General features: G+C 55.2%; 1 protein-coding gene across 1 annotated transcript in view; it reads left to right on the top strand.

The window, feature by feature from the left end:
* Nucleotides 1–8,313: 8,313 nt before the first annotated feature.
* PEMT (phosphatidylethanolamine N-methyltransferase) overlaps nucleotides 8,314–13,170 on the top strand; it is a 41,335-nt gene continuing 36,478 nt past the window's right edge. The window contains 2 exon segments of the mRNA XM_032704241.1: nucleotides 8,314–8,395; nucleotides 11,037–11,144. Coding sequence (XP_032560132.1) covers nucleotides 11,052–11,144 — 93 coding nt within the window. The 5' untranslated portion in view covers nucleotides 8,314–8,395; nucleotides 11,037–11,051.

Here is a 13,170-nt window from a genome sequence, read left to right as displayed (position 1 = left end):
GGGGTCTCTGGTGGCACAGGGGCAGCCAATCCATAAGGTGATCCAGGGCTTTCCCAGCCCAGGGCAGCTGCTTCCCATTAGAGCATCTTTGGCAGTGGGCAGGGAGCTCCCATGGAGGGTCCCTGTGCCCTGGCATGGATCCACTGGCAGCCCCTTAGTGAGGTTTCCCATCACCCAGCTTCCATCTTTGCCTGCTTTCAGCTTGCAGATCCCACAGGGAAAGCCATGACCCTCTGTGAAATCCAGGCCAGGAGGCTCTCCTGGAAGCCAGCCCATCTGGGCTGGAGCAGACCTTGGAGGAGAGCAGCCTGTTGGGATTTAAAGTTTTCTCCATGTTGCAGAAATCATGGCAGACCCCACTAAACCCATCTGGTGGTAAAGCTTCCTCATTCCTGCTCCAGCCACACTTCCAGCTGGGCTGTCCTCCTCCCACCCCTGTCGCGCCCACATCCCACAACTTGCCATGGGCCTGATGGGTGCTGGATCCACCCCATACTCCCAGCCCCACTCCAGCCTCTCCTTCCCCCTCTGCCCTTTGGATTTAATTTCTCCCTGGTAGACGATGTCCAAACAGGGTCCCAGGGGCTCCCCACCAGCAGCGACAAACCACGGCAGAAAACAGCCATCCTGACAGACAGGGCTGGCACAGACAGACAGACAGACAGTTCCCAGGCAGTGACCCAAAGCCCAGCTGCTTCCCTTTTTTATGAGGATCTGCAAAAATATCCCAGTTCTTGGTGAGTGGGGGATTCTGCAGGCAGACATCCTGGCAAATGGGACATCTGGGGTAAGCTGCTTCCAGCCAGTGTGGGAAGGAGGGATGCATGGAAGAGGGAATGGAGACAGCATCTTTAGCAGTAGAGGGATTAAACACCTTAAACCTTAAACAAGGTGCTTTGGCTTAGGTGGGGAAACCCCAGAACTTTTGCTTCTGGCCCTGTTTTCTACAATCAAAGATCAGTTTGGGCTGAAAAGGTGAAGGAAGAGAGGTAAAAGTTGGCTTCGGCAGTTTCTTTTTGTTGAAGCCACTTGACACCCAGAAATGGCACCCAGCAAAGGCACCCAGCTCCCAGTCTGCCTACAGGGAAGATTATGGCAGCAAAAACTGGTTACTCAGTCTGGGGAGGGAAGGGGGGGGTAGGGGCAAGAGCCAAGGCAGGAGCCCCCCGTGTCCTTTGGCCAGGTTAGTGGGGCATCTGGCACTCATGGCTCACCCTCCCCTCCTGCCACTGCAGCTCAGGACTCACGGTGGTGAGGAGTGATGCATTTTTAATTTGTTTAAGGGAATTAAGCTCATCTGTGTCTGACTGCTCACATCACCTCCACTTTCATTAATTTCTGAGCTGCTCGCCTGGATTCCTCTGGCTCTGGCAGGGGTTTGGCATCGCAGGGAGACCAATTTCCTGCAAATTCAACAAATGTTGAATCTGGAGAGCAGCAGGAGGTCCCATTTGCCCCATCTGCACAGTGGGGGTACTTTTGGTTCCTCACCACATCAGCTCCATGAGGACATTCTGCCTCATGAACAGCCACTGGTTCAGGAATGGCACGGGGAATTCACTGTGCCAGCAGCTGACAGTGCTTGGTCCTGGGCTGCAGCCGAGCGGGACCGGTTCATCCCGACAGAGGAAAGTGTCTGGCCAAAGGTTGGGTGGAAGTGGAGCAGAAAGCTCCCAGGATGCAGCAAGGAGAAAGTGGGAAAGGCTCTGCCGAGCTTCTACACTCCTCCTCTTTTAATATCAATCCGGCCTGAGGCAAGCACAATGCCCAGAGTGGAGGAGCTCCCTGCTCCAGGGGCTGCTGTGTCCCCCACCGGTGAAATGCAAGAGCAGAGCTCTTGCTCATCCTGTGCTCCTGGCATCCCCAGCCTTCTTTCCAGGTCCCAACCTCCTTCCTGGGGTCTCTGACCCTCTTCCCAGGGTCCCCGACCGTCTTCCCATCTTCCTTTTGAACTGCTTCTGTGATGCAGCTCGTAAACAGAGACAAAAGCAGAGGGGAAAGAAGAGATAAGATAAAAATAACTGCCGCGGGAGTGGGTTTGAAGTAAATAACAGGAAAACATCAAAGAGGAGGGAGAGTGATGCTCTGAGGAGGTATTTATAGCTGACTCTGTGGTTCCTCAGGACAGACCTGCGTGCCCCCCATGGAAGCCTCTTCCCTGGCCCCCTCAACTGTGTGTTTGTGTCCCAGAAAAGCATGTCAGCCCTTGCCCAGGTTTTTTTCGTGTGGATTCAGAGGCAGAGCACATCCCCACAGCTTTTAGAGACCACTCAGGAAAGGCTGATGCCCCGTATAGGCTCTGAGCCCAGCCCTCTGCAGCACTGGGATCAGGTACCTGCTGTGGGAGCTGTCACGTGCGGCACGAAGCAGCCTCCACTTCCAGGCTTTTCCCCCCTCCAAGTCCTCAGTGTGGGGGTTTTTTTCTCCCCAGAGGCCTCCTGCGTGTCACATCTGAGAGCAAGGCTGATTGCCTGGGAAAAGCTGGTTGCCAGTGGAGTGAGGGATGAGAGATGGCCGTGGAGGGGATGCTGGGTGCGGTGACTCAGCTCCCTCTATCATCCCTGCTGTGCCGAGCATTAGGCATCTGGATGGCTCGGCATCCAAAATCTGGCTGCTCAGCTAATGGGGACACCCTAATTAGATGTCTCTGGAGCAATGCACCATATCCCTGGGCTGATGATGTGCAGAAATGTTTCTGGAGGCTGGTTCAGCCCTCTGCAGCTTGCACCATATGGGCAAAGACACTGGGGGTGCACAGGGTGGTTTGTAGGTGCACAGAGGACCTGGGGGTGCAGGAAGTGATAGGGAAAGCTGCTCAGCCTGTTTGGATGGATCCAGGGTTGTTCCCACCCCCAGCATGGGACATGACCCCCTAGGGGCCAGGGGACATGGTAACAGTGACCTTTACAGCTGCCTCCTGCTTTGGAAAGTCCCAGCTTCTCTTATAGCATCTGTTCCCATGAAAGGTACTTTGGAGGGATTTAAAAGGTTTGGGGGATTTAGGGCTTTGGGGGAGAACAGATTGGCAGTAAACCCTCCAGCCAGCTGTGCAGAGTCAGGACCTTTTCGAGAAGGGAAAGCTGGGGGATTTCCACTCTCCTGGAGTCCAAAATGTCCTCCCTTCTTGCAGCCATCTCCCAGGCTCGGGGAGCAGCCGCTGCTCTGACGGGCTGCAGTACCTCTGCACACCCTCACTGCTGCTCTCTAATCAGACACAGGGTTTGCAATTAAGCGACACAGAGTACCCTGGGGACAGAACCTGCTGTTTGAGCCCAGCTCAGATGAGTTTGGGGAGGGAGAGACCTGATTTCCCACTTAGCAGACAGGTCACGATCAGTGGATTCATTGATCCCAGAAAGCAAAGCCTCCGCTTCATTAGAGACATGCTGGTGATGAACGTGGCCTTAGGGAGCAGGGAAGCTGTGTGAATCCTTCCCTAAATGTTATCTCCACAAGGCTGAGTGCAGATGTCGGGAAGCTCCTCTGACAGCACGGCTTCTTTAGGACGGAGCCTGCTCCTTCCCACTGAGCCCATCACACGTGCAGCTCCAAGGGGCATTGGAGCTCACTGGAAATACTGAGGCTGGAAAAATGCACCTAATGCCTCTGTGTCTGTCCCAACCCTTTCCGTGGTTTCCCCACTGATGTGTGATGAGGGCAGGATGCCCTGGGTTAAAGCAATGCAAGCTATGGCTGTGCCAGGGCAGAGCACCTGGGTGAGACCCACGGGGTGCTCCAGAGCTTCAACGTAAGGTGCACCTGGAGTCAGCAGGGGATCCCCAGAGTCAGGGGTTGGCAAGGGATGTTAAGCCACAAGCATGGACATGGCAATACCTTGCAGAGCTGGTTGAGGTGCAGGCAGCACAGGTAGGGCAGAGAACAGGCATCCCCGGGCAATCAGGCACACTGATGCCAGGCAAGACCCCAGTGCAAGGTCCTGCCTACTGTGCTCTCAAACCAGGACGATGTGTACACAAAATGTTCTGGCTGTAACAGCCAGATCCTGCTCTGTCCTCTGCTGCATTCCTGATTTTCCCTCCCCAGGCTGGCTCTCATGGATGGACATTGCCTTGCTGGCTCCTGCCAAGAGTTACTGGCAATAACTTCTCAGTGCCCTTCAGTGCAGCTGCTTGAGGCAGCAGATGGGGAGAGGGGCTGTAGCTGTGCCAGACTGGCTGCTCTGTGAGCTTGGTTCAGGATAAGCTGGGCTTATGCAAGTAGCTCCCAAAGTTCCCATTCCCTCTTGTAAATTCCTGCTGAGATACTGGTGTAGTTACTGGGAGCACACCAGGAGCAGCTTCACTGAGGTGAGTGCTGCCCACGGGCTGGAGCAGGGCCCTGCACCGTCCCCTTCCCTGAATCACGACTCTGCACGATAACAACACCCACAGGCGAAAAGCAAGGCAAGAACTGTGAGCCTTCCACATGGAAATTTTGAAGGTTTTCCTGGTTCTCTGCATGAGGGGAACCACGCAGGGGATGTGGCTTTTAAAGAGGTTTCTGCTCCAGGGAATCACACTGTGCTGCTGGTTCGGGGCAGGGATGTGTCATTCTGTTCCTGCAGGTGTTAGGACTTCTTTTTGCCAGTTCTTCCAAGAAAGCATTTCCCGTGGGCAAACCTGCCTGGCAGGATGCCCCAACGCCAACACAGGCATCCTCAGCTTTGATAAGCCTCCCACACCGTGACACGTCCCCTTTGCAGGGGCAGATCCTGAGCTCCCAAGCATTTGGCTCTGGTTTTTGGCTCATGCTGATCCATGGACAAGCTGGAAGCAAAGCATCCTCTTCCCAGCTTGGCTGCCAGTTTGGGAGCATCTCAGGCTTTTGGAGAATTTAGGTACATGGAGGTGGTGTTGGTTGTTCTCTGCATCCCTTGATATTTAAGGGAGGAACAGCGAGGGCATGGGAACAAGGAAAGGAGCAGATGCCTCTCTCAATTTACAGGGATCAGCAACTGAGTGAGTCCTCAGCATAAGCAGGGTGTAACTGGGAGCAGAGTCTGCCTCACATACCATATGCTCCCAATCTACCACGTTCAATCAAGCCTAATAAAATTGATAGGGGAACATTGAAAATCTCGTGATTAATTCTTTATGATCTGTAATAGGGGAGCTGTGTGCCAATTACTCGAGTAAATCATTCATCAGAAAATAAATAGAGCTAACCTCCAGCACAAACACTAGAGGATTTCCACCAGGATTGCAGGTCTGGATTGCAGCATCGCACCGCTGGTGCCAGCATGTTATCTGATGGAGGACACAAGAGTAGCTGCAGTTTTGCTGCTTCTCCCCAAGGTCTCATCTCTGTGCTCCAGCACTATTTGTTGTCCTTCACCGTGTGTCAGTGCTCCGTCCTTGATCTCCGTGACCCACCAGTCCAGGCCCTTGCAGGTTTGCAAGGGTTAAACCCATAGGGATCAGTTTTATTTCAGGGCACATTTGAACACTGGGACCACGGCACAGGAAAGGCGGCACAAAGGAATGGGAAAAAGGCCCCAGACCCATGCTGTGCCCATAGGACTTCTGTCAGCAAGGCACAAAGCTGGGGTGGGACCAGGCAGATTGCAAGCTTGGATACAAGAAACCAAGACTGCCAGCCAAAAGTGGCCCTTCCAGGATCACTGGAGATAGCCAGAAAGCCTGGCTCACTTGGCTGGAGCAAGGGGTGAGAGGGCAGCTACAGGAGCCACAGGCAAACAGGGGAGTTCATCAGCATGTCCTGCATCAGAGGATGGCAGCAAGAGTCACCTGAGGAGAGTGAAAGCCATATGTCCTTTATATCCCTCATTTTCCTTTTTTTTTTTTTTTTTTTTTTTCCAGCAAGGAAATCAATCCTTTGGCCTGGAAACTTTCTCCTGAGCTTGTAAGGAGAGATGACCCTCTGTGCTGAAGTTACCTGGATGCAGTTTCCTGACCAATGTCCCATTTCTAAGGGAAACTCACCCAAGAGCACTCCCTGCCCTGGATTTCCACACGTTGGGAATTCCCTGGGCTGTGTTTGAAATGCTCCTGAATAAACTGCATCTCACCAAGCCAGTGTGTCCTGCTAACACACATGCAGCATCCTTGACCGGACTGATGCAACTCCATATTCACCAGTGACCTCTTTGGACCATGGTGGGATTTCAAAGGGCACTGGGGAGTTCAAGCTAAGAAGAGAATTGGGACAGCTGAGGCATGCCCTCTTCCTGAGCTCAGTGGTTGGAAACAGAGAGCTGGATAAAAGGCATGCCATGGGGAGAAGAGGAGGGATGGGGACACAAAGAAAAATCCAGTCCATGCAGAAAGCCCTCTTTGTCTCCTTCACAGCTGCAGGGATCTATCTAAGGTGGGATGAAGACCAGTATGGAGGGGCCTTGCTGCCACAAACATCCCCTTTCCCTCTTACATGGAAAATCTTCCCTGGACAGGGGATTTGGCAGTAGGAATGGTGTGAGAGCTCAAGTGTCATTTCTTGCCCTAAATGCTGCTGAGATGGTGGTAGGACACTGGGTCCTGCAGCACATGCCTCCACTGGGGTGACAGGACAGACGTGTCCGTAACACCCCAGCTCTGCTGGCCTCAAACAAGGAGCCAGTGAGACAGCTCATCCCTCTGCACCTCCTCACTGTCCTCCATCCCTCAGCCATTCCTCCTCCCACTGTGCCACAACATCCTTGTCCTTTCCCAGCTGGCAGCACTGGCATCACCAGGACATCTTCCCCTTGCAGCCGGGAGGACAGTTTGGAGGTTTCTCCCTGCTAATTCCCTCCCAAAGGGGACATTCATTGCTTTCCCCATGGCATCCCCATCGCCCTTCCTGCTGCTCCCAGCACCCAGCTGGTGGGACTCACAGAACAAACATCCTCCCACCTGCTCCTGAGGCCCAGCCCGGGAGATGGCAGAAGCAATAATTACACACTTGGCACAGCAGAATCATCCAGAACGAGGGAGAAGAGGCCAGAAGCAGCCGGAGGTCATCCAGGGGAAACATTGCACCCAGCCAGAGTGCCTCGGTGTGTGCCTCACCCCAAACCAGCCCAGTTTATACTGTGACTGTGCTTGAGAGGTCCTGTGTGAGCACCCTGTGCCTGTGGGGAGGTGGGGGTGTGCTGGTGCAGTGAGGTGTTTGGAGCAGCAGAACCAAGGAAAGCCAGTTTCCTGTGGAGCTGAGCTGGGATCCCCTGGCTCTGCTGAAGCAAATCCTCCAAGGATGCCATTTTCCTGGGGAGGGCTTCTTGGGAGCCATCACTCACACAGGCTTTCAGTACCTGTCAGGGCATGAGCACTGGGACATCCCGTCCCTTCCCCACTCCCACGAGTCCTTGGGAAGGACACTTGCAGCTGATTCACACCAAATTCTTTCTTGAAGAAAATTTATTTCCTTGCAAAGCAGCGTCTGCAAAAGCAGAGACCCTCAGAGGTCTGCAGGGATGATACTACCTGATTTCCCAAGCACGAGCAGGTCTGGGACTGCAGCCCATCAACCACAAACATCCCAGAGAGGAGCAAAGAAGAGAAATAATGAGCAGTAATAATAATAACAGCAATTAAAAATATACCACACTGCCTGAAGGGAGAAGACTGCAATGAACTGTCCTTAAAATACATCCAGGCTTGATGGCTTTACATTTTGCTCTGAAATGACAAGTATCAGTCAAGCAACATTTAATTTCCAGTGCCAGGGAGCCACTGGAGTTGTTTCCCAGCTCCTGGCTCTGGTGGGAGCGCTGAACAGAGGCAGGGCAGGGGATGGAAAGGGGTTGGGCAGGGGTCAGGCAGGGAATGGGCAAAGGTCATGGAATCATAGAATCCCAGAATGGTTTGGGTTGGAAGGGACCTTAGAGATCACTTAGTTCCAACCCCCTGCCATGGGAAGGGACACTTTCCCATGGCCAGGTTGCTCCAACCTCACCTTGAACACCTCCAGGGATGGGGCAGCCAGAGCTTCTCTGGGCGAAAGGGAATGGAAAAGGGGTCGAGCAGAGGTCAGCAGGAGACAGGGCAGGGACAGGCAGGGGTTGGCAGTGCCCGTCTCTGCCCCCGCAGCAGCGGTGGCCCCTCTGTTCTCGCCCACTCTCCCCCGGGGCTGCCCCACTCCCATTCCCACTCCCAGCCCCACTCCAGCTGCCCGGGGGGGTCGAAGCCCAGGCCCGGCGGCCGGACGCGCTCCCGCACCCGCGGTGGAGGCGAGGTCAGTGCCGTGCCCGTCCCGCAGGCCCCGGGCCCGGCGCGGCTCCTCCCGCGGAGGCGGGACCGCGGCTCCGGCAGCGCCTCAGCGGGCCCCGCGCTCGGCCGCGGCCATGGCGGGGCGGCCCGGGCCGGGTGCGGGGCGGCGGGAGGAGGCGGCGGCGGGCGGGGCCCGGCGCTTCCCGCGGGAGTGCTGCGAGGGGCTGGGCGGCCTGGACTACGGCCAGGTACCGGCGGGCCGCGGGCGGGCGGGAGGGCGGCCCCGGGGAGGGAGCCCGGGGGTGGATCTTGCCCCCCCCACCGGTGCCCCCGCGGGGCTCGGCGGATCCGCTGGGAATAACCCGCGGGTTGTGCCCGCAGGCGCAGCAGGCCCGGGGCGCTCGGTGCCCGGTGCCCCACGTGCACCCGCTGCCCTCCCCAGCCCGGTTCCGCCCAAGCCGCGCTCCGGCCGCGCAGCAAGGACAGCACCGGCACCGCGCAGGAGGCCTGTGATGGCTTACGCAGGTGCCCCTGCAGCTCTTGTTTGAGTGCAGCTCTTGTTCTCAGCCAGGTGGCCGTGCAGCTTTCATTTGGGTTCCCATGCAGGTCTCACCTGGGTGTCCATGCAGCTCTTGCCCAGGTGCTTGTGCTGCTCTCACCCAGGTGCCTGTGAAGCTCGTTTGGATGCCTGTGCAGCTCTTTACCTTGGGTGCCTGTGCAGCTATCACCCATATATGCCCCTGCAGCTCTTGTTTGAATGCCTGTGCAGCTCTCACCCAGGTACCCATTTATCTCTCACCCAGGTACCCATTTATCTCTCACCCAGGTGCCCATTTATCTCTTACCCAGCTACCCGTTTATCTCTCACCCAGGTGCCCATGCAGCTCTCACGTGGGTGCCTGTGCAGCTCCCACCCAGGCACCCATATATCTCTCACTCAGGTACCCATGTATCTCTCACCGAGGTGCCCATTTATCTCTCACCCAGATACCCATATATCTCTCAGGTGCCCATGTATCTCTCACCGAGGTGCCTGTACTGTTCCCACCCTCCCTGACTTTGAGGCTGTGGACAAGCGGGCAGTGCTTGCCACGGTCATTGATTCTCGCCGGGGAGGAGGGGGCAAAGTTGAATGTTCTGTGCCTGTTACGTGGCTGTCCCAGCAGCTCGCAGAGACAGCTCATCCCATTAGGGCTCCCCTTTTATCCCGAAAAGCACACACCAGGCACAGGCCAATCTGCCTCCCGCTGGCAGAAGCTGCGAATTTGGTTGTTGAGGAGCAGAAAAGAAGGTGAGTGCAATGTTAACGATGTTGCCAGCCGGGAGTTAGTAGGTCAAGAAGCTTTTGTTCAGCCCGTGCTGGCGGTGTGCTCGGCACCGTACAAAACGAGAGGAAAGAAGCTGTCCTGGTCCTGCAGGATTGCAATTGAAGCAGGATTAGACAGTTCGGCCCCGGTGCCAGCAGCTGTCTGGGTGCTTGGGTTACGGCTTGACAGTCTGAAGGGACAAGGTCTGGTGGGAAAGGACTGCTCGGGGGTGAAGGGAGGGGAGGAGAGGCTGGCAAGTGTGGGAACAGGGGGAGACGGGTCAGGATCAGGCCCTGGGGGCTGTTCCCATCGTTTCTCACCAGCACCCTTGTCCCCAGGGCTCAGATGAAGAAGCCCGGGGGAGCTGGGCTGGTAGTGGTTTGAAGGAGGCTGTGGACCCCCATAAAGATCCCCCCTTTCCCCGTGACTGTACAACCTTTTCTCCTGTACTTTGCACTGTGGGTGGTCATGGCTGGGCAGGAGGCACTTGGAGTGACTGGATGTGCCCTGGGCCAGCACGGGAGCTATTCCCACAGCCTTTTCTTCGGGCTAGGAGTGGTGCTGTGCTTACCAGCCCCTCTCCGTGAATCATACTGTGGCTCTGGTTCTTTCCACCTTTGAGGAGCCAGTAGGAATTTCTCTCCCGGGTGGATGAGGTGGAGCCGATGCCTTTTCGAGCCATTCTGTCCCCTGGCATCCAAAGGACTTGCAAACACAGCTGTGTTGGGGAAGCAAAAATCTTCCATGTCTCAATGTTGTCTTTGATTTTGTTTCAAGCGAGGGAAGGGCTTGGGCTGGGCTGTTTTGTCTTTTGTTTTCAAAGTTTTTGGCAAAAAAAAAAAGGCCCTGGCTGTCTTTCATCAAATACCAGCACAGGGAGAGGGAGTGAGGAGGGAGAAGCAGCATGGCTTACTGCATGTAAAAAATGCTGACAATGTCAGGAGCCACCCTGGGGAAAAAAGCTCTTTCTTATAAGGAGAACAGTGAGTTTTAAGGGTTTTTTGTTGTCATTAAGACAGGAAATTCTTTTGCAGCTTCTTACAATGCAAATGCATCCCCCTCGCTGTGGAAGGGGTTTACATCACTATTCTTTCATGGAAGACAAGTTTAAGGCTGACACAGTTCATTGCTTGGAGTTTCCATACAGAACAGCATCCCTGGGGCAGTTCTCTGTCCGCAGGGACACTGAGGTGCTGTGGACAGTGCTCCCTTTCCTGAAACATATTTGGGTTGGCAGCTGCCCTGTGAGACTTGTGAGACTTTGTGAGCAGCAAAGTAAGAGCAGCAGTGTCATTGCAGTGCCCATGTCCTTCTGGGCACTGCTGTGAGTGTGGGGCTCCCAGTGAGCCCAGTGCCCCTGGGGTTTTTGGGGAATGGCTTGGAGGAGCTCCCATTCTCCTACTGGGCTTTGCACCCTGACACAGTGCTTTGCAAGGTGTAACGTTGCTTTGGGCCATTAGAAGATTCATCCACTCTTGGGGCAGCTGATGGGTTTGATTTGAGGTGAAGTGCCCCATGTTCGGGTGTAATGGCCAGTGTCCCAGGGAAACCTGCACTCCAGTAACCATCTCTCCTTCCCCAGGTGGATGTGGCAGCCATGGCACGGCTCTTTGGCTACGTGGATGTGACTGACACTGGCTTCATTGTGGCTGTGCTCTCCATCGCCTTCAACCCACTCTTCTGGAATGTGGTAAGAGCTGCCTGCACTCCAGCTGCTCCTTCACTCTCAGCCTTCCTTTCTCAGCTTCCTTTGTGATGCACTTTTGGAGGAGAAACCTCTTTTGGGGGAGTCTAATGGGCTGGGTGGGGGAAATGGTGCTCAATTAGACATTAGAGGTGGGTGAGCAAGGAGCTGTGCTGCAGAGTGAGCTCCTGGGGCTGGAGGTGACCATGAGGGATGTCACAGAGGAGGTGAAGGTGGGAGCCAGCACAGGATGCAGCAGGAATTAGGAGCTGAGCTTGGGAGAAGGGGGAGAGCAATCAAACCCGTCCTTCAGGCACTGGTCAGCACTGGGACTGAGCATGAACAGCATTAACCCCCATCGGGGGGCTGCACTGCATACAATGCCCGCTGCTTCCCCTTGAAATACGTTGGCAGCTGTTTGTGTGGATGGCAGGAAGGAAAAACACTCAGCCAAAAGTTAACCTGAAAAAAAATTCCCCCTCCACCATGCTGCAAAGGCTGGCAAAGAGCTGCAGGGTTGGCAGCAAGCCAGCCCCAACGGGAGCAGGGTACCTGTGCTCGGGTGGTGTTCACTGTGTCTGTGGAGGCCACAGTGCTCTGGGAACCATGGCTGGAAGAGTGTCCACTGCCCTGTACCACTGTGGTTTGCTGCCTCCCTGCAAGAGCAGGAGGTGTCATTGCTGGCCCCGTTTCTGAGCATTGCAGAGCCAATGGGCCAAGCAGGGAGAAGCTTTGGGCAGACTGGCTGCAGGATGAGGGGACTCTCACCCCACAGCACCCTCAGCAGCACAGCTGAAGTATGGGGTGAAATGTCCCTGCCAGCACTCATGGGAATGGGATGTTGTTTCAGCCATGATTCCGAAATCTGCCCACCAAACCTCCCGACAGGGATTCTCTCCCTGGAGAATTCTCCTTAAAGAGGCCTTATTTTTCTGGAGGGGGAGGACTCATCTCTCTCTGAGCGTGGGGGCTCTTGAGATTGTCTCACACTGGGCTTTGGAAAAGCGAGGCTCTCCTGGCTGTGAGTCACTTTGGAAACCTCTGTCAGAGCTCTTTGTTGCAGCCTCCCTAATTTTTCATGCAACTCGTTATTAGAAAGTCTCACGGTGTCTGAAATGCGAGCTGGAATATGCCACATTATTTCGACTGCAGAGTCATCATTTAGCATAAAGAATCAATGAACAAGAAGATTCAGGATGTGGTCTCGGGGGGGAGAGACTGGCTCTGGCAAAAAAACTGCATGAAAGAGAAAGAAAAAAGTACTTTATTAGCATCTGCTGCTACGCCTGTGACTCGTGGGACGCCTGCAGCTTGGGAAATAGCGTTGCTTTTTGGCTCAGGAGTTTGGCTGCTGTTAAAGGACAGGGAAAGCTGATGTAACAGCAGGAAGTTCGTTGCTCTGCGTTGCTGTTGTCCCCTCCCGGTGACTGGAGAGCGGTGCCGTTGGCAGCAGGTGGCACTCCAAGCCAGACGTGCAAGGCTGGGTCTGGGAGCAGGAGGCACCTCGGCGTAGGTTTGAGTGAGCAGCCCGAGCTGGGCGTTGGGGGAAGCTCTGGGGAGGTGAGCGTGGTGTTCCATATTTCCCCGGCTGTAACAGCGGGTGGATCTCAGTCCCTGGGCCTCCACCCCTCCGTGCTCTGCTTGAGCACCGGAGCATCTCCCTCGAGTTTTCAGTCACAGTGTGTGGCTCACATCAGGCACTTCTGGAAGGCTCTTGCGGGGGATCTGTGGGTACTGCAGACCTAAACAAGCCCCCAGTGTTGGGTACATTTCAGCAAGAGTGGCCCCAGACATCCCTGATTTTCTCTGACCTGCTTCCTTTACCTCCTCCCCGTCCTTTTTTCCATGTGATCAGTGTCCCCTGCCTGCACCCAGCCAGCAGCTCTTTCTTTCCCTACATCCCTGCACAGGCTCCCTCTGTCCCTGGCTATTGGGTTCCTTCCCAGCAGCTGAGATCTCTTCTGCATCTGAATTACTCTGGGTTTCCAAGAGCTTAAGTGCAAAGACTGGATTTCTGCACGGCGCCAAGCAC

The sequence above is a fragment of the Chiroxiphia lanceolata genome, chromosome 16, assembly GCF_009829145.1.
Source record: "Chiroxiphia lanceolata isolate bChiLan1 chromosome 16, bChiLan1.pri, whole genome shotgun sequence".
Taxonomy (NCBI): Eukaryota; Metazoa; Chordata; class Aves; order Passeriformes; family Pipridae; genus Chiroxiphia; species Chiroxiphia lanceolata.
Note: the sequence above shows the minus strand (reverse complement) of the source record. Positions and strands in the feature narration are given on the sequence as shown.